The sequence below is a fragment of the Oscarella lobularis genome, chromosome 11 (assembly GCF_947507565.1).
Source record: "Oscarella lobularis chromosome 11, ooOscLobu1.1, whole genome shotgun sequence".
NCBI classification, from domain to species: Eukaryota; Metazoa; Porifera; class Homoscleromorpha; order Homosclerophorida; family Oscarellidae; genus Oscarella; species Oscarella lobularis.
In genome coordinates, this window is record NC_089185.1 from 2,393,424 (window position 1) to 2,417,253 (window position 23,830).

General features: G+C 46.8%; 4 protein-coding genes across 4 annotated transcripts; all 4 read left to right on the forward strand.

The window, feature by feature from the left end:
- Positions 1-928: 928 nt before the first annotated feature.
- LOC136193064 (kelch-like protein diablo) lies at positions 929-2,638 on the forward strand. Its single transcript, XM_065981852.1, has one exon. The coding sequence runs from the start codon at positions 929-931 to the stop codon at positions 2,636-2,638; it is 1,710 nt and encodes a 569-aa protein (XP_065837924.1).
- Positions 2,639-5,489: 2,851 nt separating this feature from the next.
- Positions 5,490-7,972, forward strand: LOC136192640 (protein kinase C-binding protein NELL2a-like). Its single transcript, XM_065981316.1, has 7 exons — positions 5,490-5,999; positions 6,054-6,438; positions 6,486-6,582; positions 6,641-7,023; positions 7,088-7,207; positions 7,265-7,384; positions 7,476-7,972. The coding sequence occupies exons 4-6, from the start codon at positions 6,768-6,770 to the stop codon at positions 7,381-7,383; spliced, it is 495 nt and encodes a 164-aa protein (XP_065837388.1). The 5' UTR covers positions 5,490-5,999; positions 6,054-6,438; positions 6,486-6,582; positions 6,641-6,767; the 3' UTR covers position 7,384; positions 7,476-7,972.
- Positions 7,973-8,218: 246 nt separating this feature from the next.
- LOC136192628 (uncharacterized) lies at positions 8,219-12,816 on the forward strand. The gene is made up of 14 exons (XM_065981286.1): positions 8,219-9,314; positions 9,368-9,541; positions 9,596-9,721; positions 9,783-9,899; positions 9,954-10,035; positions 10,082-10,303; positions 10,353-10,897; positions 10,959-11,084; positions 11,141-11,254; positions 11,311-11,416; positions 11,488-11,865; positions 11,932-12,051; positions 12,107-12,226; positions 12,308-12,816. Exons 1-14 carry the CDS (start codon positions 8,787-8,789, stop codon positions 12,709-12,711), a joined length of 3,162 nt encoding a protein of 1,053 aa, XP_065837358.1. The 5' UTR covers positions 8,219-8,786; the 3' UTR covers positions 12,712-12,816.
- Positions 12,817-13,503: 687 nt separating this feature from the next.
- LOC136192629 (uncharacterized) lies at positions 13,504-17,914 on the forward strand. Its single transcript, XM_065981287.1, has 16 exons — positions 13,504-13,560; positions 13,685-14,161; positions 14,224-14,397; positions 14,460-14,576; positions 14,635-14,751; positions 14,808-14,889; positions 14,937-15,158; positions 15,204-15,748; positions 15,811-15,936; positions 16,002-16,118; positions 16,172-16,268; positions 16,330-16,707; positions 16,768-16,887; positions 16,936-17,055; positions 17,150-17,197; positions 17,256-17,914. Exons 2-16 carry the CDS (start codon positions 14,096-14,098, stop codon positions 17,639-17,641), a joined length of 2,715 nt encoding a protein of 904 aa, XP_065837359.1. The 5' UTR covers positions 13,504-13,560; positions 13,685-14,095; the 3' UTR covers positions 17,642-17,914.
- Positions 17,915-23,830: the final 5,916 nt, after the last annotated feature.

Consider the following 23,830-nt stretch of genomic DNA (forward strand, 5'->3'; position numbering starts at 1 on the left):
AAACACAACTTGCATCAGTCTACAGAACGAGCAAGGGGACGTAACAGTTGTACCAGTACAACAGCAGCAAGGATGATCAGAGTGCGGCCCATTCTCTATCTTTTTCTGCGTGGAAGTTGCGCTTGGAAATGACCCGGGACAGTTGATGCTTCAGACGTCGGCACTTCGCCATCACCTTGCCGACTGTCTGGAAAAATAATTCACACCATTTCCTGGAAAAAACAGCCGACCAAGCATCGAGCAGAGGGTACATTGATTCAAATGCAAAGTCACTGCATCTGCCGACAGGGCCGACAGGTTGAAAGTTTTTCAAAGTGAATGATCGCATGTCATATATGCGCCAATTAATTAAGTGGTGTCATTATCCATGCGTGGGCATGAAGAAGAAAGTAAAGAAATGTGAATGTGAAGATTGTCGACGAATGAAATGAGACTTGCGAAGTGAGTATCAATGAACAATATGTATACTGTATGAATATTAATTAACTCTGTGATGGTAATTAAAGCTGTGCAAATAACGGAAAACTTGTCGCGTTCTCACAGTCACTCCGGCAATGTATCAGTAAGGGTCTCAGTATGTCTCAGGTATCAGTTCGGGTCTCAGTTGGTCTCAGTAAGGGTCTCAGACAGTCTCAGTAAGAGTCTCAGTTGGTCTCAGTAAGGGTCTCAGTTGGTCTCAGTAAGGGTCTCAGATGGTCTCAGTAAGGGTCTCAGATGGTCTCAGTAAGGGTCTCAGTCGGTCTCAGACGGGGTCTCAGTTGGTCTCAGACAGGGTCTTAGTAGGTCTCAGTAAGGGTCTCAGTAGGTCTCAGTAAGGGTCTCATTTGGTCTCAGACGGGGTCTCAGTTGGTCTCAGACGGGGTCTCACACTGCCCGTAAATATATGGATTACGGGAGGGCCTGAAAGACCCGGATACTAAGCGACACAATGGAAGAAATCGCTTTCACAACGCGTGGCAGTTCTTCAACTAGAATGGAAGCGATTGAATGTTATCGTCAGTCGGAGTATCTGTGCGACGTCGTTATCATCAGCGAAGACGGACAGCGATTTCCAGCTCACAGACTAGTACTGGCTTCAGCTAGTCAGTTCTTCGATCGCATGTTCCGAGGAAGCTTCGTGGAAAGTAAAAAGACCGAAGTTACTATTCAGAACGTCGATGGAGCACTTATAAAGATGCTGATCGATTACGCCTACAAAGGAGAAGCCATATGCCCAGCAGCTGTCGAAAACGTCCTATCCCTTTACGAGGCGTCGCACTACGTTCAATTCGCCGCGCTCTTTTCGATGTGCAGCACCTGGCTCAAAGACCACGTGAACGCGTCGAATTGCCTAAGCATGGCGATGATCGCTGATCGACACGATGACTCGGATTTGCGTCGTGTGGCTGATTGCATTTCAGCTGTGAATATATCGCTCTTGTCGGAGAGCGAGGCTTTTCTCTGTCTCTCCGTTGAACAGTTGAGCAGGATTATTGCTCAAGATGATTTGGGCGTGAAGTCGGAAGATGACGTACTGACTGTCGTGCAGAAGTGGGTCATGCACGATGAAGTGCCTCGTCGAGATCACGTACGATCGCTCTCGAAATTCATCCGGTTTCCACTAATCGATTTTGAAGAAACAAATGACGTTCTTTCGGATCTTGACTTGGTGTCTTCCTATCACTCGTCAGACGGGTCCTATCAACATCGGGTTGGATGCGACGGCGTTCTATTGATTGCTGGTGGGGTGCAGCGTAATGTAGTGCGTGAAAATAAGGAAAGGTATGCCATGAGCCGACAAGCTAGAATATACAACTCCAACAGCGACACGTGGTATGCGTTTCCTTCCCTAGCAGTGGGAACATCAATGCATAGGATCGCGACGTCCGGTGGCGTGCTCTACTCTCTTGGTGGTGATTATGAATGCGACTTTCATCAATTTTGGGAAACTTATTATCCTACCAAAGTAGTTCAGCGATACGACGATGAACGACGTCAATGGCTTGATGACGTAGAACCTATGTCTTGTCCAAGAAGAGGAAATGAAATAGTCAGCTGTGACTCTTACATTTACGGCATGAGCCTTGAAGAACGCCCGGAAGGGGCGATGTGTGAAGTATTTGATCAGGAGACAAAAAGATGGATTGCCGTTTCCTCTCCTGCGAAATCTTTGACACGTGACTACATTTTGTCTGCGCTGGATAATAATAAGGTTTTTGCAATTGGCAGCAGCCTTGATGAACAACTGGGGTACATGAAGTATGATACGGTGGAAGACCGTTGGTGTGAATCTAATATGACTTTTTCATTTTCTCCGGACTTTTTTTCTGATTCTTTTTGGGCGAGTGCGCTTGTACAACCTTCTTCCTGCTACTTCGCCTCCACGGGAGACCGAATATACGTTCATAATAATCGTAAGTGTGCGATGATTTTTGACAGTGTGAACGCCTTCTCTTTTGTGAAAGACTTCTTCCCATTCACGAGCTGCAGTGGACTCGCTTATGATGTCGACAGCAAGAGGATGTACATGTTTGGTGATAATCAAGTTGCTATTTACGAGGAACGAGCTAGCAAGTGGGACCTTAGACCCTTTGATGGAGAGTTTCTCAGAAAGTTTTCCTGCGCAGTTGTGGACAGAAAGCTGATGAACTTTGTGTAATAATTTTCTGGCACCTTTTTGATTTATTGAATGATTATGAGCTTATAGAGTCCTAGGGTTGAGGCGTGACACCACGGACTATTTGTTTTGAGGCACCCTGTGTTTGTTGATTTGAGTATGCATTCATGCTTGACTAGACTAACTAGTGCTCGCGTTGCTAATGCTCTTAGAATGATTAGATAAGCACTGGGAAGGGACAGACAGCGGCAATCAGCACTACACCGTACTTAGTCCCCAAACCCTTCTCAAGCTAGGACACCCGTATAACGGTGTCCGAGAGAGGGTCTGGACCAGGCTGTAGTACCTAGACACATTCCGTACCTTGGTCGGGTTGAAAAGAGTCAGTCTCGCATCAGCTCGATCCTTCCAATCTAAGTCTCTTTTTCTAGTCACGCTTGATGACGTACCATTCCTTCGCGCCCAAAAAGAGCGTTTTGTTTGGATGCAATATATGTTATCCTTCAATAACAACTGTTTACCCTATCAGGGCTGTTTGTGCAGCTTTTCTGCAAGTAATCAAATATGTAGAAGCTTCTCGCTACTATGCGCCGATGGAAAACCACAGATGTACCTTAATTGTTACATGTATCTGAAAACATGCAGTCCTGGACGCCCAATTTGAAGGAACTTGTGGCTATTTTTTACGAGTTGTCTGTGGCCCTAATGATTAGCTTACTCAATTAATCTACAGTCCCGAGACAGATACGGGGAATTGACATCATATGTGACATGTCTCGCATGGGTTTCCATCGTCATACATTCAGAGTCAGCTATTTGATCCTGCTCCTGCTTCATGCATGCCGCTCGCTGTTCGCCGCGACAGCGAGCTAGTTTTCTACCGACTTACTAGCCTAGCTATACAATATATAGGGTCGCAAGCATCATGCAGAGTGACAGCAGCCAGAAAGAACTCCAGAACGATTCGTTCATCCTGCGCGGTTCGAAGCAAATACCAGTTCGTGATGCCCGTATAAGAAATGACTCTGTGTCTGTGTGATGTTGGATTCTCCCCCTTCTTCGCTTCGAATCCCGGCGACCCGATCTGCAATTGACAACCGATCTTTGTACGACACATTGTCTACTGTTTGAGGTGGCAGCCTGTCGATCTGTCTACGTCCTCTGAGCCTTAGATTCACACTGTGCTTTATCTACGGCTTCTATCTGTTAGCAACTGAACGTAACGTGAAACGTTCTCTCCTACATGGCTACTCTCAAACACGCAAAGCATCTACCTGAGTAGATACCTTCTACAACAGGGCCGGCGGAGCGTTTTTGAAGTTGGCCCGGCACTTTTCGCGCGCTTCGCGCGCGAAAAATTTTTTGACCACGCCCATTCAAGACAAGGTTTTTAATTAACTCACTCAGAATTTAAATTGTCCGAAAAATCTTAGCCTACTTTCATTATCCGTAACAAATTCGTTTGCTACTTCTAAAAGATTTAGTTTGTCTAGTTCTTCTTTGTATGAGCTCAGCGTCATTAACTGATTTAGTCGCTCCTGCCCCGTTGAATTCCGAATATAGGATTTAATTTTTCTCATAGTAGAGAAGGATCTCTCGCTTGTAGCATTTGTGGCAGGTAGAACAAAAAGTAAAGAAGATACAGTGCCGATTTGGTATAAAACGTTCTTCTAGTTTGGCGAAAGATTGCGTAGATATGTCAATAGATCGTTAATCATAACTTCATCAGGGGATTTGCCCTCAACTGCAAAGTTACATTGTAGTATTTCTAGCTGTGCTGAAAGCTCTTCTTTGTGAAGATCGGCCTGTACATACATGTACACTAATCCGCTACACGTGATATAGCTACGGCCAGACTGCCTAACGTCAATATAATTTTTTTGGCTTTACAAAATGTTGGTCCGGCAGCTGCCGGACCTGCCGGACCCGTCGCGCCGGCCCTGTACAAGTGATCAGTTCTCTCATTCTTCGCCTATACATTATACTTAGTCTCTTTATATTGGCAAGCCTCACTTCTATGAAGTCGATGATGATATACTTCTCTGCTGCGTCATCACGGTACATATCTAAGATTCGTTTTCTGGTTTCAGCACGCTCTGAAATTGGCGGGTGAAAATCATATTCACGTCAGAAATGTTTCTTTTCTATTCCTATCCCAATGGCTTTCTGGTGGCCACCTAATTTCACTTGTATGCAGTGGTGAGAACTTGACTTGCCCGAAACTTTTGACTTGAACGCATCCTTTAGGATAAAAAATTTGTGCGCTGCGTTTCTTTGCATGTTCTGCGTCTTCCTATTAGCTTCATCGAGAATTTCATAAACCACCAGTCACGATGACGTAATGATCCATGTCTGCGGTCGTTGACAGAAGAGAGCCTGTGGATCATTTTGGGTCTTATTCTATTCCTGCCGCTTTCTGCTACTCAATAGTCATGTAGAAGAGGAGACCGCAAAACGTAAGGCCCAAATATCGGCGCGGCAAACTCCCGAGGTCTCATCGAAGCAGATACCTCTAATGCACAGTAAGTAATTGCAGTAGAACTAACAGCAACAGGCAAATTTGAACTGTAGTCTAGATGCAAATGAAACCAACGCATCATGCATGCAGCCAATGTCGTTCGATCAACCCTAACAGTGGGCCCCGGTTCACCGTTTGAGAATCGTCGAAGCGCGCCGTTCAAACATGCAATGCAACAAGCGTATTCTACGATGAAGAGACCGTACGACGGACATGGGCGGTTTTGATCCGGCTTTATGGAACAAACCGTGTGACCGTTTACACGGAATGGCTTACTAATTCAATTCGTAAGTTAGGGGAAAAGCCTATTCATAAGCGCCTAAACAGCTTGAACTCCTTCAATTGAGTTTGGTGTAGACAATGCATGCGACAAGTGTCGTCATTCCCCAACTCCTTATTCTTATGAAGATTTTCGCTCTTGGGTATGCGGAGAGTGACGGCGAGAGTTCCGGCGACGAGGTCTTGGTGATTTTGGACGACCCGAGAACGTTTTCATCTCACTCCGCTATCTATGGTCACAAAGAGTGGACGTTTCCTGGTTCGGTCTAAGTTCCCTCGTGTTCGCTCGTTTCTTTTGAGCCGCCCTTCGAAAATCTACAGCCGTCGGAAATCGTTCACGTGCAGGCGGGCGTCGGATATCGCGATCACGCTCCCAGTCAAACGGTTCTATTCGCGTGGATTGAACGAGTGACTTCGCGCGGTTTTTATGCGTGCGCCGGTTGTAGCGGGTTTTCTGCTGGCCCGCTTTCGCTTAGCGTCGAGTGGCTGGCCTACGTCGCTAAACGCCGATCGTTTCTCGACATTAATTCGTCACGCCTCATGCATGAAGCCGTCGTCAACTTTTCAGACTTCGCAACGCAGACGCTCTGTCACCGTGAACAATTGGTAGCCGTTTTCAAGTAATTATTGACAGTAATCGAATTAATCTTTTTTATGCAGTCTAATTTTCGTTTGACTTATCTGCTCGCGACAGCTGTTCGCTTGAACCTGAACCCGAAGGCGGCAGTCGCAAACAGCGCCTTCCTTTGGATAGAGAACGCAACCGACGCTCAACTTGGTCTTTGTTATAAAGAAGCGCCCCAGCTGTCTTCTCCGATTTCGGTTTGCTTACTTTTGATGGCGCCGATCTTACATTGTCTCCAGAGAACAACTACGCCTTTTGCAAGGCCTGCAGAAAACAGCGCGGTTTTATTTATTCTACTAATTTGATGCCTATTCTTTCAAACGTGATTTTTCTTACGTCCCGTCTGTTCTCGTTACTCCGAGGCACCACGATGAATACCCTGCGAGGTTCATTTACGATAACATTGTGGCCTGGGTTGAGGTGAGAGAAAAAAAAATATAAAGCTTTTGAAATATTTCTTACGGTAGGAAATTGTTTTGACGAAATTCCGTGTTTGCGTTAAAGAAGTTCGAGTTCGAAAAGCGAAGTACGATCCTGTCTCGGTGAATTACGTCGTTTTGCCGCGTAAATGATTCTTTTTACTCGGTGAGCGTTTCAGCGCCTGCATGTCGGTTTTTTATAGGTGCCTGTGATGAAGGCTGGCTTCCACGTGAGGGATACTGCTACGAGGGGGTCGACTGGATGTCAACCGTGGACAGTTGCCAATTCCACTTGCGAGCAAAGAAACAGCTCGCTGGCAAGCATACACAATGAACTCGAAGCGCACTTTGTTGCATGGTGTCCTGTCGTCGGGCGAGTCTTGGATCGGTCTCTATTGCAACGGAGACAGATTCGATTGGACTGACGGCACGGCACTCGACTACCTCTACTGGATGAATGGGCGGCAAGGAAATTATACAGAGTATAATTATAAGAAGATGTGTGTCAACGAGTTGGGTCTGAAAAATCTCTTTCGCTGGAACGGTTCATTGTGCAAAGACTGCCGTTCGTATATTTGCAAGAAAGGTCTACTATTTCTTGTCATCTCTGAGTAACGACTTCCTATTTTCAATTTAACTCCCTCTCTCAGATTTAGATGAATGTGAAACAGGTGGTCACAACTGTTCGAAAAATGCGCTCTGTATCAACAATGACGGTTCATTCACATGCCAGTGCAGGTATGGCTACGTAGGAAATGGTCGAGTGTGCGGTAAGAAAATTCGTTATTGCCTATGTTTGAATTTGCGTGTCTTATATATATATATAGCTCCCAACGAGTGTATACTTAGGACGCACAATTGTCACAGAATGGCTAAGTGCCGAGACACCGTCGCCGGCTTTACGTGTACGTGTAGAAAAAGATTTTTTGGAGACGGGCGGATTTGAGGTAAGTTTTTGTTATTTCAATTACAGGTGTTCGTTTTGTGGATTTGCCGCGCAGTAAATTTATGTAAAACTGTTTTCTTTTCTTATTGTAGAACCTTGCCCAAGCGGTTATTCTAGATTTGGTGATCGGCGTTGCTACAAATATTTCTCAACGCCACTTCCTTGGCTCAGCTCACGTAAGCGGTGCAAGAGGGACAAAGGAGACTTGGTTTCAATTGCAAGCCAGGAAGAATACACGTACGTCCAGAACTTGTATTCATCCGGACAAATCTGGCTAGGATTCAGGGCCATGGCGCGTGAAGAGCATTTTGTTTGGTCTGACGGATCTCCTGTCACCTTTACAAAGTGGTCTGACTATGAAATCAGCTCGGGCGCGGAGGCAGTCACCGACGTCCGAGAATGCGCTCATACGCTTGGATCTGAACCTTCAAGCTTATGGACTGTTCACCCTTGCGCGGGTTCGGAAAATTTTGTCTCCGAGGTACCTAGGTATTAAATATGTAATTGAATTTCACGAACTGATCGATGTCATGGTTGTTACGTGCTTTCTTTTGTCGCATTCTATTGTTTCTTCTGGTCTTTATTAATTTCGTGGTTGGAATGCAGAAGAATTTACAGTCCGTCCAGTACTCAGCGATTTGGAAAGTTACCAGGCATATACATTAGATGGCTTGGTCTGAAAACATTCGCGGCCGTTAACATTCACCAGACCCTTTATCTGCTTGCAGATCTGGCTGTTTCAAAATTTAGAGGATCGGTGATTTGGAATCAAGGAGGGATCAGGATCAATCTGGATCAAGGGATTGCGCTTTTGGTAAAGTGCGTTAGCCGCCGACGCTTCGACTCGCGAGAGCTTCTCTATCTCTGCCGAAGCCCCTCTTTGATCGGCGGGGAGAGATCCTGTAAATCATTTTGTGCCTTATTCTATTCCTGCCGTCTTCTGCTACGCGTAGAGGAGGAGACCGCGAAACGGAAGGCCCAAATATCGGCGCGGCGAACTCCCGAGGTCTCATCGAAGCAGATATCGAATTGACAATCTAATGCACAGTACATACTTGCAGTAGACGTAGCAGCAACAGGCAAATTTGAACTGTAGTCTATATGCGAATGAAACCATGTACACCCACGCATTAGCCAATGTCGTTCGATCAACCTAACAGTGGGGCACCGGCCCACCGTTCGAGAATCGTCGAAGCGCCGTTGAAACGTGCGATGCAACACGCGTAATCTACGATGGAGAGGTCGTACGTCGGACATATGGGCGGTTTTGATCCGGCTTGATCGAACGAACCGTGTGACCGTTTACACGGAATGGCTTACTAATTGAATTCACAAGTTCTGGAAAAGCCTATTCATATGCGCCTAAACAGCTTGAACTCCTTCAATTGAGTTTGGTGTTGACAATGCATGCGACCTGCAGTGTCACCGTGCTCCAACTCTTTTTTCTTATGAAGATTTTCGCTCTTGGGTCTGCGGAGAGCGACGGCGAGAGTTCCGGCGACGAGCTCTTGGTGATTTTGGACGACCTGAGAACGTTTTCAGCTCACTCCGCTATCTATGGTCACCAAGACTGGACGTTTCCTGGTTCGGTCTACGTTCACTCGTGTTTGCTCGTTTCTTTTGAGCCGCCCTTTGAAAATCTTCAGCCGTCGGAAATCGTTCACGTGCAGGCGGGCGTCGGATATCGCGATCACGCTCCCAGTCAAGCGGTTCTATTCGCGTGGATTGAACGAGTGACTTCGCGCGGTTTTTATGCGTGCGCCGGTTATAGCGGGTTTTCTGCTGGCCCGCTTTCGCTTAGCGTCGAGTGGCTGGCCTACGTCGCTAAACGCCGATCGTTTCTGGACATTAATTCGTCACGCCTCATGCATGAAGCCGTCGTCAACTTTTCAGACTTCACAACGCAGAAGCTCTGTCATCGCGAACAATTGGTAGCCGTTTTCAAGTAATTATTGACAGTGATCGAATTACTCTTTCTATGCAGTCTGATTTGCGTGTGACTTATTTGCTCGCAACAGCTGTTCGCTCGAACCTGAACCCGAAGGCGGCAGTCGCAAACGGCGCGTTCCTTTGGATAGAGAACGCAACCGACTCTGAACTTGGTCTTTGTTACAAAGAAGCGCTGATGTTCAGCGGTCTTCACACCGGATTCCAAGCGGTATATCCCATTTAGGTTTTGAGTGCAATTTATAACTGAATGGATTTCTTCAAGAGTATACTAATGTTTAATGACAGCGGAGGGCTTCGAGGTCTTTTTGAGGGCGCCGATTCAGGTCAACTTGTTTTTTTCAAAAAGAATCCTAATTTGGTAGAGGGCAATGAGACTTCGGTTTGCCAAGTAAGCGTACCAAAATCACTCATATTGTATGCTGACCAAACGATATGTCCCTACCAAACAGACTATAGAGTTCCAGAGAAAGTACTATAAAAACACCAGACCAACGGTTCTGGTGTCGCCCAGTGTTCTAACTCGCTCTGAATTCGCAGGAGAGACGGTTGTGATCGCTTGGACTGAGGTAGATTTTTATTAATCGTGAAATCAGTATTGTTTACCTATTTTTCTGCTGCAGTCTGCTAATGTATTTAGTGTCGACGTGTGCGTCAAAGCTTCGCAGCCTGCTGATGTTTTAGTTACTTGGGCAGCAATTGGAAGTGAGCTGGTTATAGGGTATTGAATTTTATGTTGTATTCCTCTTAGCTGTCGATCCGTGCGTTGGAGTTGTGTGCGAGTTCTACGGCGTTTGTGCTGACGTGGGCCCGCGCGCGTACAAGTGCGTGGCGCCGTCGTGCGAAAGCCACATTTACGAGCCCGTTTGCACGTCAAACGGCGTCTCTTATGACAACGAGTGCGAATATGAGTGTTTCGTTTTCAACACTCGTCGAACAGACATCGTAATTCATCACCAAGGACGCTGCGAAGGTAGAAAGAGAGAAAATCAAACGTCTTGTAGACAGATCTTCTGTTTAAGTCTTTCCCTTTCAACGCGGAAACGCGCAACTGAAGAGCTCTCGATCTTTCGCCACGTTTGACTGCCAAACCGTTTACTTCAATTCCAATCTTTTCTATCCCGACAAAAACATTCACGGATTGGCATCTGCAGACTTTCGCTCTGCCAGCGACTCGACGTTCGTTCACGACGTACCGACAATTTGGATCGACGAACTGACTCGAGAAAACGTGACGGTGTGCGTGTCCATCGCCGGTCGAGGCGAACGCCACACCATAGACCAAGTGTCCTTCACTTGGTTCGTTTTCCAAGGAGCCCCAGACGGCGCTATAGGCGGCGTCGTAGATCTCGACGAGACGTGGCTGACGGAAGCGACGTGCAAGCAAGTCGACCTCGCTATGACGTTTGATTCGCCGCCTATTATTCTTGCCACGTTGCGTCACTCTGTTCCGGGTGTGAGACGCGACGCCGCTACCTTGTGGGCCAAAGACGTTGGAACGCGTTCGTTTTCGTTGTGTGTAAAAGAACTGCAGAGTTTCGATGGAGCGCACAAGACCGTTTCTATTGTGAGGCATTTGTATAATATTTAAATTGCTATATTTAGGCGACATTGGACACCTTATATAGACCTGGCTTGCCTTACCGATGCAAGGGCCTAGTGTTTCCCCAGCGGTCTTCTCCGATTTCGGTGTGCTTACTTTTGACGGCGACGATCTTACATTGTCTCCAGAGAACAACTACGCCTTTTGCAAGGCAGAAAACAGCGCGGCTTTATTTATTCTATAAATTTGATATGCCTATTCTTTTAGAATGTTGAATTGAAACGTGATTCTTCCCACGTTCCGTCTGTTCTCGTTACTCCGAGGCACCACGATGAATACCCTGCGCGCTTTATTTACGATAACATTGTGGCGTGGGTCGAGGTAAATAAAAAAAAGAATGCAATATATAAGGTTTTTGAAATATATTTTTACGGCAGGAAATTGTTTTGACAAAATTCCGTATTTGCGTTAAAGAAGTTCGAGTTCGGCGAGCAGAAATAATTAAATACGATCCTGTCTCGGTGAATTACGTCGTTTTGCCGCGTAAATGATGCTTTTTACTCGGTGAGAGAGTTTCGGCGCATGCATATTGGGTTTTTGGGTTTTTCATATAGGTGTCTGTGATGAAGGCTGGCTTCCGCGTGAAGGATACTGCTACGAGGCGTCAACTGAATGTCAACCGTGGACAGTGGCCAATTCTACATGCGAGCAAAGAAACAGCTCGCTGGCAAGCATACACAATGAACTCGAAGCGCACTTTGTTGGTGTCCTGTCGTCGGACGAGTCTTGGATAGGGCTATATTGGAACGGAGACGGATTCGATTGGACTGACGGCACCACACTCGACTACCTCTACTGGATGAAAGGGCAGCAAGGAAATTATACAGAGTATAATTATAGGAAGATGTGTGTCAACGAGTTGGGTATGAAAGACATCTTTCGCTGGAACGGTTCCTTGTGCAAAGACTGCCGTTCGTATATTTGCAAGAAAGGTCTACTATATATCTTGTCATCTCTGAGTAACGACTTCTTAATTTTAATTAAACTCCCTCTCTCAGATTTAGATGAATGTGAAACGGGTGGTCACAACTGTTCGAAAAATGAAGTCTGTACTAACAATGACGGTTCGTTCTCTTGCCAGTGCAAGTACGGCTACGTTGGAAAAGGCCGAGTGTGCGGTAAGAAATTCTTTACTATTGCTTATGTTTGAATTGGTGTCTTATATGTGTATAGTTCCCAATGAGTGTATACTTGGGACGCACAATTGTCACAGAATGGCTAAGTGCCGAGACACCGTTGCCGGCTTTAAGTGTACGTTTAGAAGAAGATTTTTTGGAGACGGAAAGATCTGCGGTAAGTTATTTCAATTACAGGCGTGCGTTCTGTGATTTTCCGGGCAGTAAATTAAAGTTAAACAATTTTCTTTTCATATAGAACCTTGCCCAAGCGGGTATTCTACATTTAATAATACTCGGCGTTGCTACAAATATTTCTCAACGCCACTTTCTTGGCTCAGCGCACGTAAGCGGTGCAAGACGGACAACGGAGACTTGGTTTCAATTGCAAACCAGGAAGAATACACGTACGTCCAGAACTTGTATTCATCCGGACAAATCTGGCTAGGATTCAGGGCCATGGCGCGCGAAGAGGTTTGGTCTGACGGATCTCTTATCACCTTTACAAAGTGGTCTGACTATGAGAACGGCTCGGGCGCGGAGGCAGTCGCCGACGTCCGAGAATGCGCTCTGACGCTTGGATCTGACCTTCAAGCTTATGGACTGATAGCCCTTGCGCGAGGTCGGAAAATTTTGTCTGCGAAGTATTTAGGTATTAAATAGATCATTGAATTTCACGAACTGATCGATGTCATGGTTGTTATGTGCTTTCTTTTGTCGCATTCTATTGTTTCTTGCGGTCTTTATTAATTAATTTCGTGGCTAGCATGCAGAGCAAACGTTTGACAGTCCGTGCGGTACTCAGCGATTTAGAAAGTTTCTCCGCCCCTAAATATGACTGTTACTGCATAGAAATTAAATAGAGAATGATTAGAGGTAGTTAATTAATTACCAGGCATTTACATTGTACAGTAGATTGTGTTTGGTTTAAAAAATTGGCGGCCGTTAACATTCACCAGGCTCTTCACCTGCTCGCAGATTTGGCCGTTTCAAAATATATACGATCAAGGGATCAGGGGATTGTGGTTTTGGTAAAGTGCGTTAGCCGTAGACGCTTCGACCTCGCGAGAGCTTCCCTATCTCTGCCGAGGCCCATTCCTGCCGTCTTCTGCTACGCAATAGTCGTGTAGAAGAGGACACCGCGAAACGGAAGGCCCAAATATCGGCGCGGCGAACTCCCGAGGTCTCATCGAAGCAAATATCGCATTGACGATCTAATGCACAGTAAGTACTTGCCGTAGAAGTAACAGCAACAGGCAAATTTGAATTGTAGTCTAGCTGCAAATGAACCAACGCAATATAACCATGCAATGTCGTTCGATCAACCTAACAGTGCATGGGGGCCCGGCTCACCGTTCGAGAATCGTCGAGGCGCCGTTCAAACGTGCGATGCTGCACGCGTAATCTACGATTGACAGACCGTACGTCGGACATATATGAGCGCGGTTTTGATCCGGCTTTATCGAACGAACCGTGCGACCGTTTACACGGAATGGCTTACTAATTCAATTCGTAAGTTAGGGGAAAAGCCTATTCATATGCCCCTAAACAGCTTGAACTCCTTCAATTGAGTTTGGTGTTGACAATGCATGCGACCTGCAGTGTCGCCGTGCTCCAACTCTTTTTTCTTATGAAGATTTTCGCTCTTGGGTCTGCGGAGAGCGACGGCGAGAGTTCCGGCGACGAGCTCTTGGTGATTTTAGACGACCCGAGAACGTTTTCAGCTCACTCCGCTATCTATGGTCACCAAGACTGGACGTTTCCTGGTTCGGTCTACGTTCACTCGTGTTCGCTCGTACTTTTTGAGCCGCCCTTTGAAAATCTTCAGCCGTCGGAAATCGTTCACGTGCAGGCGGGCGTCGGATATCGCGATCACGCTCCCAGTCAAGCGGTTCTATTCGCGTGGATTGAACGAGTGACTTCGCGCGGTTTTTATGCGTGCGCCGGTTATAGCGGGTTTTCTGCTGGCCCGCTTTCGCTTAGCGTCGAGTGGCTGGCCTACGTCGCTAAACGCCGATCGTTTCTGGACATTAATTCGTCACGCCTCATGCATGAAGCCGTCGTCAACTTTTCAGACTTCACAACGCAGAAGCTCTGTCACCGCGAACAATTGGTACAGTCTGTAGGCATTTTCAATTAATTATTGACAGTAATCGAATTACTCTTTTTGTGCAGTCTAATTTGCGTGTGACTTATCTGCTCGCAACAGCTGTTCGCTCGAACTTGAAACCGAAGGCGGCAGTCGCAAACGGCGCGTTCCTTTGGATAGAGAACGCAACCGACTCTCAACTTGGTCTTTGTTACAAAGAAGCGTTGATGTTCAGCGGTCTTCACACTGGATTCCAAGCGGTACGTATACAATTTAGGTTTTGAGTTCAATTTATTTAACTTAACTGAATGGTTTCTTTAAGAGCATACTAATGTTTAATGACAGCGGAGGGCTTCAAGGTATTTTTGAGGGCGCCGATGCAGGCCAACTTGTTTTCATCAAAAATTTTGTGGAGGGCAATGAGACTTCGGTTTGCCAAGTAAGCCTTGCGAATTCGCTCATGTTTTACGCTGACCAAATGGTATACAACCAAACAGACTATAGAGTTCCAGAGAAAGTACTATAGAAACACCAGACCAACGGTTCTGGTGTCGCCTGGTGTTTTGGCACGCTCTGAATCTGTAGGAGAGGCGGTTGTGGTCGCTTGGACTGAGGTAGATTTTTATTAGTCGCGAAATCAATACCGTTAGCTAGTTTTTGTGTTCTTCAGTCTGCTACTGTATTCAGTGTCGACGTGTGCGTCAAAGCGTCGCAGCCTGCTGATGTCTTAGTTACTTGGGCAGCAATTGGCAGTGAGCTGGTTATAGGGTACTGAATATTTTTGGTGTATTCCTCTTAGCTGTCGATCCGTGCGTTGGAGTTGTGTGCGAGTTCTACGGCGTTTGTGCCGACGTGGGCCCGCGCGCGTACAAATGCGTTGCGCCGTCGTGCGAAAGCCACACTTACGAGCCCGTTTGCACGTCAAACGGCGTCTCTTATGACAACGAGTGCGAATATGAGTGTTTCATTTTCAACACTCGCCGAACAGACATCGTAATTCATCACCGAGGACGCTGCCAAGGTAAAACGAGCGAAAGTCAATCGTCTTATAGATCTTCTGTTTTAGATTTTCCTTTTCAGCGCGGAAACGCGCAACTGAAGAGCTCTCGATCTTTCGCGACGTTTGCCTGCCGAACAGTTTACTTTAATTCCAATCTTTTCTATCCTGACAAAAACATTCACGGATTGGCATCAGCCGACTTTAGCTCTGCTAGCGACTCGACGTTCGTGCACGACGTACCAACAATATGGATCGATGAGCTGACACGAGAAAACATGACGGTGTGCGTATCCATCGCCGGCCGAGGCGAGCGCCACGCCATAGACCAAGTGTCCTTCACTTGGTTCGTTTACCAAGGAGCCCCAGACGGCGCTATAGGCGGCGTCGTAGATCTCGACGAGACGTGGCTGACGGAAGCGACGTGCAGGCAAGTCGACCTCGCTATGACGTTTGATTCGCCGCCTATTATTCTTGCGACGTTACGTCACTCTGTTCCGGGTGTGAGACGCGACGCCGCTACGTTGTGGGCCAAAGACGTTAGAACGCGTTCGTTTTCGTTGTGTGTAAAGGAACTGCAAAGTTTCGACGGAGCACACAGGAATGTTTCTATTGTAAGGCGTATGTGTGGTTTCGATTGCTAAGCGATATTGGGTCTACCTCTCATTGCATGCAGACTTGGCTTGCCTTACCGATGCAAGGGCCGAGTGATTTCCCACCGGTTTTCTCCGATGTTGGTTTGCTGACTTTTTCCGGCAGCGATCTCGCACCGTCTCCAGAAAACAACTATGCCTTGTGCAAGGTATAAAAAAACAGCGCGACTTCTTTACTTTCTAATATGATGCTTGTTATTTTTGTAAAAATTAGAGTGTTGAACTTGGACGGTATTATTCCCACGTTCCTTCTATTCTCGTTACTCCGCGGGACCACGACAGAAGAAAATTTGCACAGTTTGTTTACGAAAACATCGTGGCCTGGGTGGAGGTGAGTAAAAAAACACAACATAAAAGTCTATTGAAAAAAATTTTTTACGACAGGAAATAACTTTGATCAAATTTCGTATTTGCGTTAAAGAAGTTCGAGTTCGAAGAAAGAGACAAGATCCCGTCTCGGTGAATTACGTCGTTTTGCCACGTAAACAATATTTTTAGTCAGCGAGCATTTCACAGAGGCACATGTGTTTGATTCTTCATAGGTATCTGTGATGACGGCTGGCTGCCACGTGATGGGTACTGCTACGAGGCTTCAACTGGATGTCAGCCATGGACAGTGGCCAATTCTTCTTGCGAGCAGAATAACAGCTCGTTGGCGAGCATACACAACGAACTTGAAGCGTTCTTTGTAGGTGCCCTATCCCAGGACGAGTCTTGGATTGGGCTCTATTGGAACGAAGGCGGATTCAATTGGACTGACGGAACCACGCTTGACTACGTTCTCTGGCTAAAAGGGCAGCCAGAAAAATACAAAGATTATAAATATAAGCAGATGTGTGTCAATGAGTTGGGCCTGAAAGACGTCTTTCACTGGCGCGGCTCTTCGTGCAAACGCTGCCATTCGTATGTTTGCAAGAAAGGTTAGTTATATCGTTAGCTTTGGATAAAGACATTTATTAATTCCAAGTTCTTTGTTTCAGATGTAGATGAGTGTGAAACGGGTAGTCATGACTGTTCGAAGGATGCCGTCTGTACGAACAAGGACGGTTCGTTTTCTTGCAGATGCAAATACGGTTACGTGGGAAATGGCCGAGTGTGCAGTAAGAAATATTTTCGCTTGCGTTGCGACCTGATTTGCTTGCATATAGCTCCCAACGAGTGCGTTCTTGGAAAGCACAATTGCGATGCAAACGCTGTATGCCAAGACGCCGTCGACGGCTTCACGTGTACATGTAGGCCAGGATTTAGTGGCGACGGAACGTTATGCGGTACGTTTAACCACGGATTGTAGAGACATTTCTCTACAATCCGTGGTTTAACTTTGCCTATTCAATCACAGATTCATGTTCTGTGATTGGACAGGTCCTACATTTAGGTTAGTCAAAAGCATAGTTATAACAGCTAAAACTGGTAAAGATAAAAATACGGTTATTGAAATTGATCAATTAACTTATTTGTTCTTAATTAGAAAAAAGGCCTAGGCCTTGTCCAAGCGGTTATTCGTATTTTAAAAATCGGCGCTGCTACAAATATTTCCCAACGCCACTTTCGTGGAGCAAAGCTCGACAGCAATGTCTGAAGGACGGAGGAGACTTGGTTTCAATTGCAAACCAGGAAGAGCACACGTACGTCCACAGTTTGTACTCATCCGGACGAATCTGGCTCGGATTGAACGACATAGCGCGCGAAGCACGTTTCGTTTGGTCTGACGGATCTCCTGTCACCTTCACAAAGTGGAATCCCAATGAACCAAATGACCTAAATGGCGAAGACTGCGTTCAGACGTCCAAGTCTTGGTTAACATGGAATGATCTCTCCTGCAAATCTTCGCTTAGGTTTGTCTGCAAAGCGTAATAAACAAGCATCTATCAAATGCTTGAACTCGACAGACAACTAGTATCGTTGTTAGGTTATGGTTGTATGTACCCTCGCTTACCTTGATTGTTTTAAAAGCATGCACTTAATTGCGCAAGCGTGAGCAGGCAGGCAGGCAGGCAGGCATAGGGCTAATTAACGCTGCTACAACCTCTGGCATGCACGGTATATACAGATTCTCGTACTTTATCTATCTTAGCTACCCTATCAGCGACCAATTAAGCCTGGCAGTTAATTATATAGCTTTCTGCATGCGGCACCATGCGGTCTCGATCGTCGTTCGCGGTTACTTTACGCATACGATTGGAGTAAGCCTTGGCTTCGCAGACTAGACTCTAGTGTTCGCGCTGCGCGACCATAGAGGAGTGATGAAATAAACACTGGCAGAGGTCAAACAGCGACTACACACGTCTCCTTATTCAGTAGACTCAGTGGTCGCGAAACAGGTATATATTAGTGGTGCTGGCTCGTATAGCGTCTCAGTCGAATGGAGTCGACGGCTGCTCCGGGACGTTTCGTCACATGATCACAGATCACAACTTCAAGGGTTCTCTGTTCTCCGTTCTTCAAGTCAGTTAGCGTGGGATGCGGTTCAACTCCTCCGTTCGATGAGAACGAAGTGGCCTACGCCGGCTTTCGCGTGGTGTTTCAGTAAGTAAATTGTTTGGGGGCCCCCACTCGCAACGAAACAAAGGACTTCCCGTAGCAGTCGTCATGACGCAAACGAGACGTCATCGACATGAAGAATGTCAATCACATCGGCCGGTTCCTTTCCTTTCTCCATGAACGCGTGAAAATTCGATCCACAGTCAGTTCGAATCGGATATTCGTCCGGCTGCGGATGTCAGAGATAGCAATCTTCTACATATCCACCTGCACATCACCTGATCCTAAGGGCAACGGCAAAAATGAGGAGAAGGCGCCAGTCGTGTCGCTTATATATAAAATAAGGACGTACGTGCTCCATCTCACTCTGACGCTATATGAGAGGCAATGTACTTCCGTTTCATCACTCACAAAATTACAGATATGAGAATAGTCGATCGACCACAGATATCCCCCGTCTCATGATCGAAAAACCGGCTACCGTCAACTGCGTAGTCGCGTACGTAGGTGACGGATGAAACGGAAAGAGTCACCTTTCATCTCCTGCTTTTGAAGCAATGGAAAAGGATGTCGAGTTTCAAAGACGCCAGCTAGCTCTAACCCGTCTTGTCTTTAGAACCAACGTTGCTAAGATAGGGATCGAGCCATGAAGTCTCTCCACCCAGTCGTATTTTTAATAGAGGGGAGTTGCTCTTCCTACGCTCTCGAAGACCCTGCGAATTCTCACGCAAAGACTTCCATTTCAAAGACAACAACAACGACAACTACAAAGACAGCACATGAGACGTAGAAGTCAGGGTCCTCGGGCGATTGAGCTGCAAGTCGCGAGATCATTGTCGCGACGGTGGAATGAGAGGAGAGAGCCACTCGCGTCGCTTATGTTGGCACTCCTAGCTTCTCCCTCGTTATCACCGCCACATGCAGTCAACTAACCATCTATGACGCTTTTCACTCGAGTGGCGATGATCTGTTGTAGTCCTATCCAAAGCACTCATTAGGTGCGAATTCTTATACAAAGACACCACATGCACATCAACGTACTATAGTATAGTATCATCACTTCTCAAGTTCATTCGCAGACGCAAATGGGAATGGATAGGAAACGAGACTCGCAACCGTCTCTGCCTTCGCCGCAGCAATCGTCGCAAACTGGCATTTCTGGAACGGCTACGTGGCAGACTTCGTAGCGTTCAAGACAGCACCGAACTCCCGATCTCGCGCAGCACGTGCACACTTCCTTCGATCGATTGCAGTCACGTGTGGTCGCTTGGCTGCAGCATTGGGAACAGGCGGGAAAAAAGGGCGCAGCGGGATTGGGACACGTTCGGTTTGCCTGATCGTTACAACACGGGACTCCTCCGGGTATGCATAAAATCTTCTCGTTCAGATGATCGCTAGAGCCGTAGCAAAGGGCAGCAAGAGAGACAAGGAAGACGTACATATCCGGATACAACAGTGATACGTGGCACTGTGGAATTTAGTTAATATTAAGAGGCTCTAACCCTGTACGAAAACATTTCAAGGACACATGCACCATAGATATGCATGCACATTGACGAAGAAACGACTACTCAAATCACTTAGTCTCATCTAAATGCTCCGCAGAGGCAAGTGAGAACGGTTGGCAACTGGAATTCGCAACTGCCGATGTGTCTGTTACAGCAATCTGCACAATGTGGCATTTCGGGAACGGCTACATGGCAGAGCTGTAAGTGCTCATTACAGCACCGAACTCCCGATCTCGCGCAGCACGTGCATATTTCCTGATATTCATTGCAGTCAGGCGCGATTGCTTTGCTGCAGCAGTGAGAACAGGTGGGGAAAAAGGGCGCAGCGGGACTGGGACACGTTCGGTTTGCCTGATCGTTGCAGCACGAAATTCCTCCACGGCCTGTCCTCGCTCAGATGATCTTTGACGCCGTAGCTAGAGGCAGCCAGAGAGAAGAGCAGGATGAACACGGACATGTTCCGTCGTCGAAGAATGTATCTACTTAATATTAAGCAGGCCATTGACGTCACTGCTGAAGGGAAAGACACCCCCTCTCGTTCTAAAGTCGCTCTTTCTACGCGAGATCGGAGGCGAGTCATATTCTTATGATGCAAATGGCACAATTTCGACTGACACCTAACAACAAACAACATGACTACACGACATGCAACTGACAACTTAGAGACTCGATCAGCAACAAAGTCAATTGATCAGTCTTCTTTGGGCATGCACCAGCAGCGGGGTACACGTAATTTGCAGTAGTGGGCTCCACACAGCAGTCCTCTGTGCAAACTGGAGCTCCGGGATGTGAGAGATAGCATTCTTAATTCTACACTTTCAGGACAGCACCCTTCGCCCGTCGTCGCGCAGCACCTGCACACCAGCTGATCCGAAGCGCAGTGACCCGTCGTCGTTGCGTCGCTACAGCATTCGGAGCACTTTCGGGCATCGCTGGGGCACGTATACGTTTGGTTTGCTCTATATATCGTTGCAGAACGGAGTTCCTCCAAACACGCACTCGTTGGCGCTGTAGGAAAGGGTGGCGAGAAATGACGAGGATAAACTTGTACATGTCAAATGGAGTAGTCAATCGAGTTGACGCGGCGAATTCTCACGCAAAGACTTCCATTTCAAAGACAACAACAAAGACGACAACTTGAAAGACGTCGCATGCACATGCGACGTAAAAGTCAGGATCCCCGGGCGATCAAGCTGCAAGTCACGAGATCATTGTCACGACGGTGGAATGAGAGGAGAGAGAGCTTCTCGCGTCGCTTATATATGTTGGCACTCCTAGCTTAATATTCTTCCGTATCACCGCCACATGCAGTCATCTAACTGTTGAGACCATCTATGACGCTTTTCACTCGAGTGGCGATGATCTGTTTTAGTCCGATATATCCAAAGCACTGATGACTCAAAACTCAATCGACTAGAAACTCGTCGCGCAAAATTAATTCCATTGCCTTCTGCAGGAGCATCGCAGCAATCTTGGTTGTCGACCACGAGCCGACGTGTGCGTGGGGCTCGATCGATCGATCGTTTGACGCAATTTAACGACGGAAAAACGATCGATGCCCTTCTACCTGTTTGTGCATGAGCGGTGCTTGGTCAATTTTTCGGTGCGGAAAGCAAGCAATTTTGAGACGTCTCTTTAATTAAAACAACAGGGTGTCTTGTTTTAAAAACCAAGAAAACAAAAAGGCAGGAAAACAATGAAAGGACGCGAGTCAAACAAATACCAAATGCGGTGAAACAACCAAAAGTCCCGCATGCATGAAACAAGAAACAACTAAGAGCCAATAAGGTAGGCTGCTAGAAACAAACGTAAGTTCAAACGAAATACGATGACGCTAAAACAGGCATGCTATGTTAGCAGAATGTTAACACCGAAAAACCAGGAGATGCAGAACTCAAACCCGGTATGTGTCACTTGTAACAGACTTGACAGCGGCTTATTGTTTTGGAACGATTCCTGCCAAGCTGCGGCTCGTCATCATAAACTTTGGTGGCGAGCCAGTAAGACTTGTCACCATGTGTTAAGCGAAGACACCTACCACCAGCACGACATTCAAGAAATGGAACTGACTCAAAATGCGGAAGACACGAGCCACTTCTTCCTAAATCCATTGCTGCTCCTCCTGCAACGGTGTGAAGTGTTCCCTAATTCAAAAATACATCATTCGCAAGTCTGCATGCGTGTTTCAAGCGCCTTACTTCAACAAAGCTGTAACCCGTCCACGCACTGTACCACATTTTTGGACAAGACGGAGGTGTTGTAGTTTGGCTGTGAAGAACAATGTGACTGTAAGGTCCTTCACATACAACACAGCGACTAGGATTCGCTTCCGAACGGCTCCACAGCCAAGCAGAAAAATCTTTAGAGTCGTTGCTATCGCAAGAGTCGCTATTGTAGCATTTCGTTGTTGCGTGAGGATAATAGTGTTTCAGGCATGATCCCGGACTGGAGAGATCTTGCCCGTTTCCGTTTCCTTGTACAGGAATGTTCCCCATGTAACTATAACCGTGCCACAAACGCGTGTATCCTTGAGGACACGCGGGCACATCAGACGATTGACCATGGCGCACAAGAATTGACGTCATGCAGAGACAGGGAGGTAGACTCGTCAAACTGAAAACTGCAGCGAGCAATAGCAGAGAGAAATGAATCATCCTTCTAAAAAAAGCAAGAAATCAAAAGGCACTTGTATTGAAGAATAATCCAGCCCACCACCGCAGTTGCACTCAAAGCTGCGATAGTATAGGAAAAACAACTGACCTTTTTGGACTCTGGCTTCGGCTAATTCTGCGCAGAGATACTCTATAGGCCACTGAACTGCCGAACTGATTCAAGTAGCGTTTGCAGCTGTCTTATATATTCTGCCGTTGTGTAAACAGCTAGCTGCGGTGAGATCGCGCTTCCGGGTGGATGTGAAATCACTTCCAGGTATATGTTACACATTGACAACTACGGCGTGTCCCACGAGCATTAGTAGTTGTGTAATTAGCTTATGTAATGGGACGCGATTGCGAGCCCATCAGGAGCGCGAATTCAAACGCGATCTGCTACTTTTAACCCGGATGAGTGGTGTATACGCCGGAAGGTGTATACGCCGGAAGAGTGGGATATAGACCGGAAGAGTGGGATAACCGAGATACGCCACTCTAATAAGCGCTCCTGATTGGCTCGCAATCACGTGCCATTATATAAATTCGGTCAGACCACGGATACATCATCTCTTGAGTGCATATATATAGGAAACTAGTTTCTTTGATGGATCGTTTCCGCCCGATCCGTTGGGCGTCTGTGCTTGTCGACCAACGCGTGCGCAACTTCCCATCGCCGCTCACCAGGGCACGTCAGAGCTATAAATAAATATTTATTTATAGCTCTGGGACACCTACGCTTCCGCGCTGCATGCGCCGTCGACCGCAAATAGCGGATGTGCGTCAATCAATTATTTCGGTTAGGGAACGAGTCTTTAGTTTTGTCTGCATGAACATCAACTTCCTTTTTGGTCTAGACGTCTCAAGTGTGTATTTACACTACCCCATGCAAGGTGCACGTGACCCAGCCATGCATATGCATCGCAAACGATCGACGTCTCTGCTTGCCACGCAAGCAGGCATTTCTGGATTTGATAGGAGATTTAGGAATCCCAAGCAGGGCTTTAATTTCTACCGACTAGAGCTATAGAGCTACTAGTAGGAAACTCGTCGTCGCGAAGGCTCATTCAGTTGCTTTCTGAATTAAGTGTCGCCGCAAGCTCGGTCGATCCAACGTATGTACGCGTGCGTGCATGGCTCGTTAGCGATGGAAAAAAACGATTAAGGTCCCGGATTTGATCGCCAGGCGTTAGGACCGATTCGAACGCTTTTTGCGTGCCTATCCGCCCCTGACGCGCCTTCTGCACGTAGGCAACGCCGTCCGAATCCAAATCGGGTGTGCTTCAGTAAGTAAAAGGTTTGGGGGGCCCCACTCGCAACGGGACAATTCGACTATTGCTACAAAAAGAACGGACTCCCCGTAACAGTCGCCATCAAGCACAAACGAAACGTCGTCAACATGATGT

Excerpts from the sequence above, each read along its gene's own strand:
- LOC136193064 (XM_065981852.1), top strand. The coding sequence starts at position 929 with ATGGAAGAAATCGCTTTCACAACGCGTGGCAGTTCTTCAACTAGAATG.
- LOC136192640 (XM_065981316.1), top strand. The coding sequence starts at position 6,768 with ATGAACTCGAAGCGCACTTTGTTGCATGGTGTCCTGTCGTCGGGCGAG. Across the intron at positions 7,024-7,087 it reads TTCGTATATTTGCAAGAAAG|ATTTAGATGAATGTGAAACA; the intron begins GTCTACTATTTC and ends TCCCTCTCTCAG. Across the intron at positions 7,208-7,264 it reads AGGAAATGGTCGAGTGTGCG|CTCCCAACGAGTGTATACTT; the intron begins GTAAGAAAATTC and ends ATATATATATAG.
- LOC136192628 (XM_065981286.1), top strand. The coding sequence starts at position 8,787 with ATGCATGCGACCTGCAGTGTCACCGTGCTCCAACTCTTTTTTCTTATG. Across the intron at positions 11,085-11,140 it reads ACAACTACGCCTTTTGCAAG|AATGTTGAATTGAAACGTGA; the intron begins GCAGAAAACAGC and ends CTATTCTTTTAG. Across the intron at positions 11,866-11,931 it reads TTCGTATATTTGCAAGAAAG|ATTTAGATGAATGTGAAACG; the intron begins GTCTACTATATA and ends TCCCTCTCTCAG.
- LOC136192629 (XM_065981287.1), top strand. The coding sequence starts at position 14,096 with ATGCATGAAGCCGTCGTCAACTTTTCAGACTTCACAACGCAGAAGCTC. Across the intron at positions 15,937-16,001 it reads ACAACTATGCCTTGTGCAAG|AGTGTTGAACTTGGACGGTA; the intron begins GTATAAAAAAAC and ends TGTAAAAATTAG. Across the intron at positions 16,708-16,767 it reads TTCGTATGTTTGCAAGAAAG|ATGTAGATGAGTGTGAAACG; the intron begins GTTAGTTATATC and ends TCTTTGTTTCAG.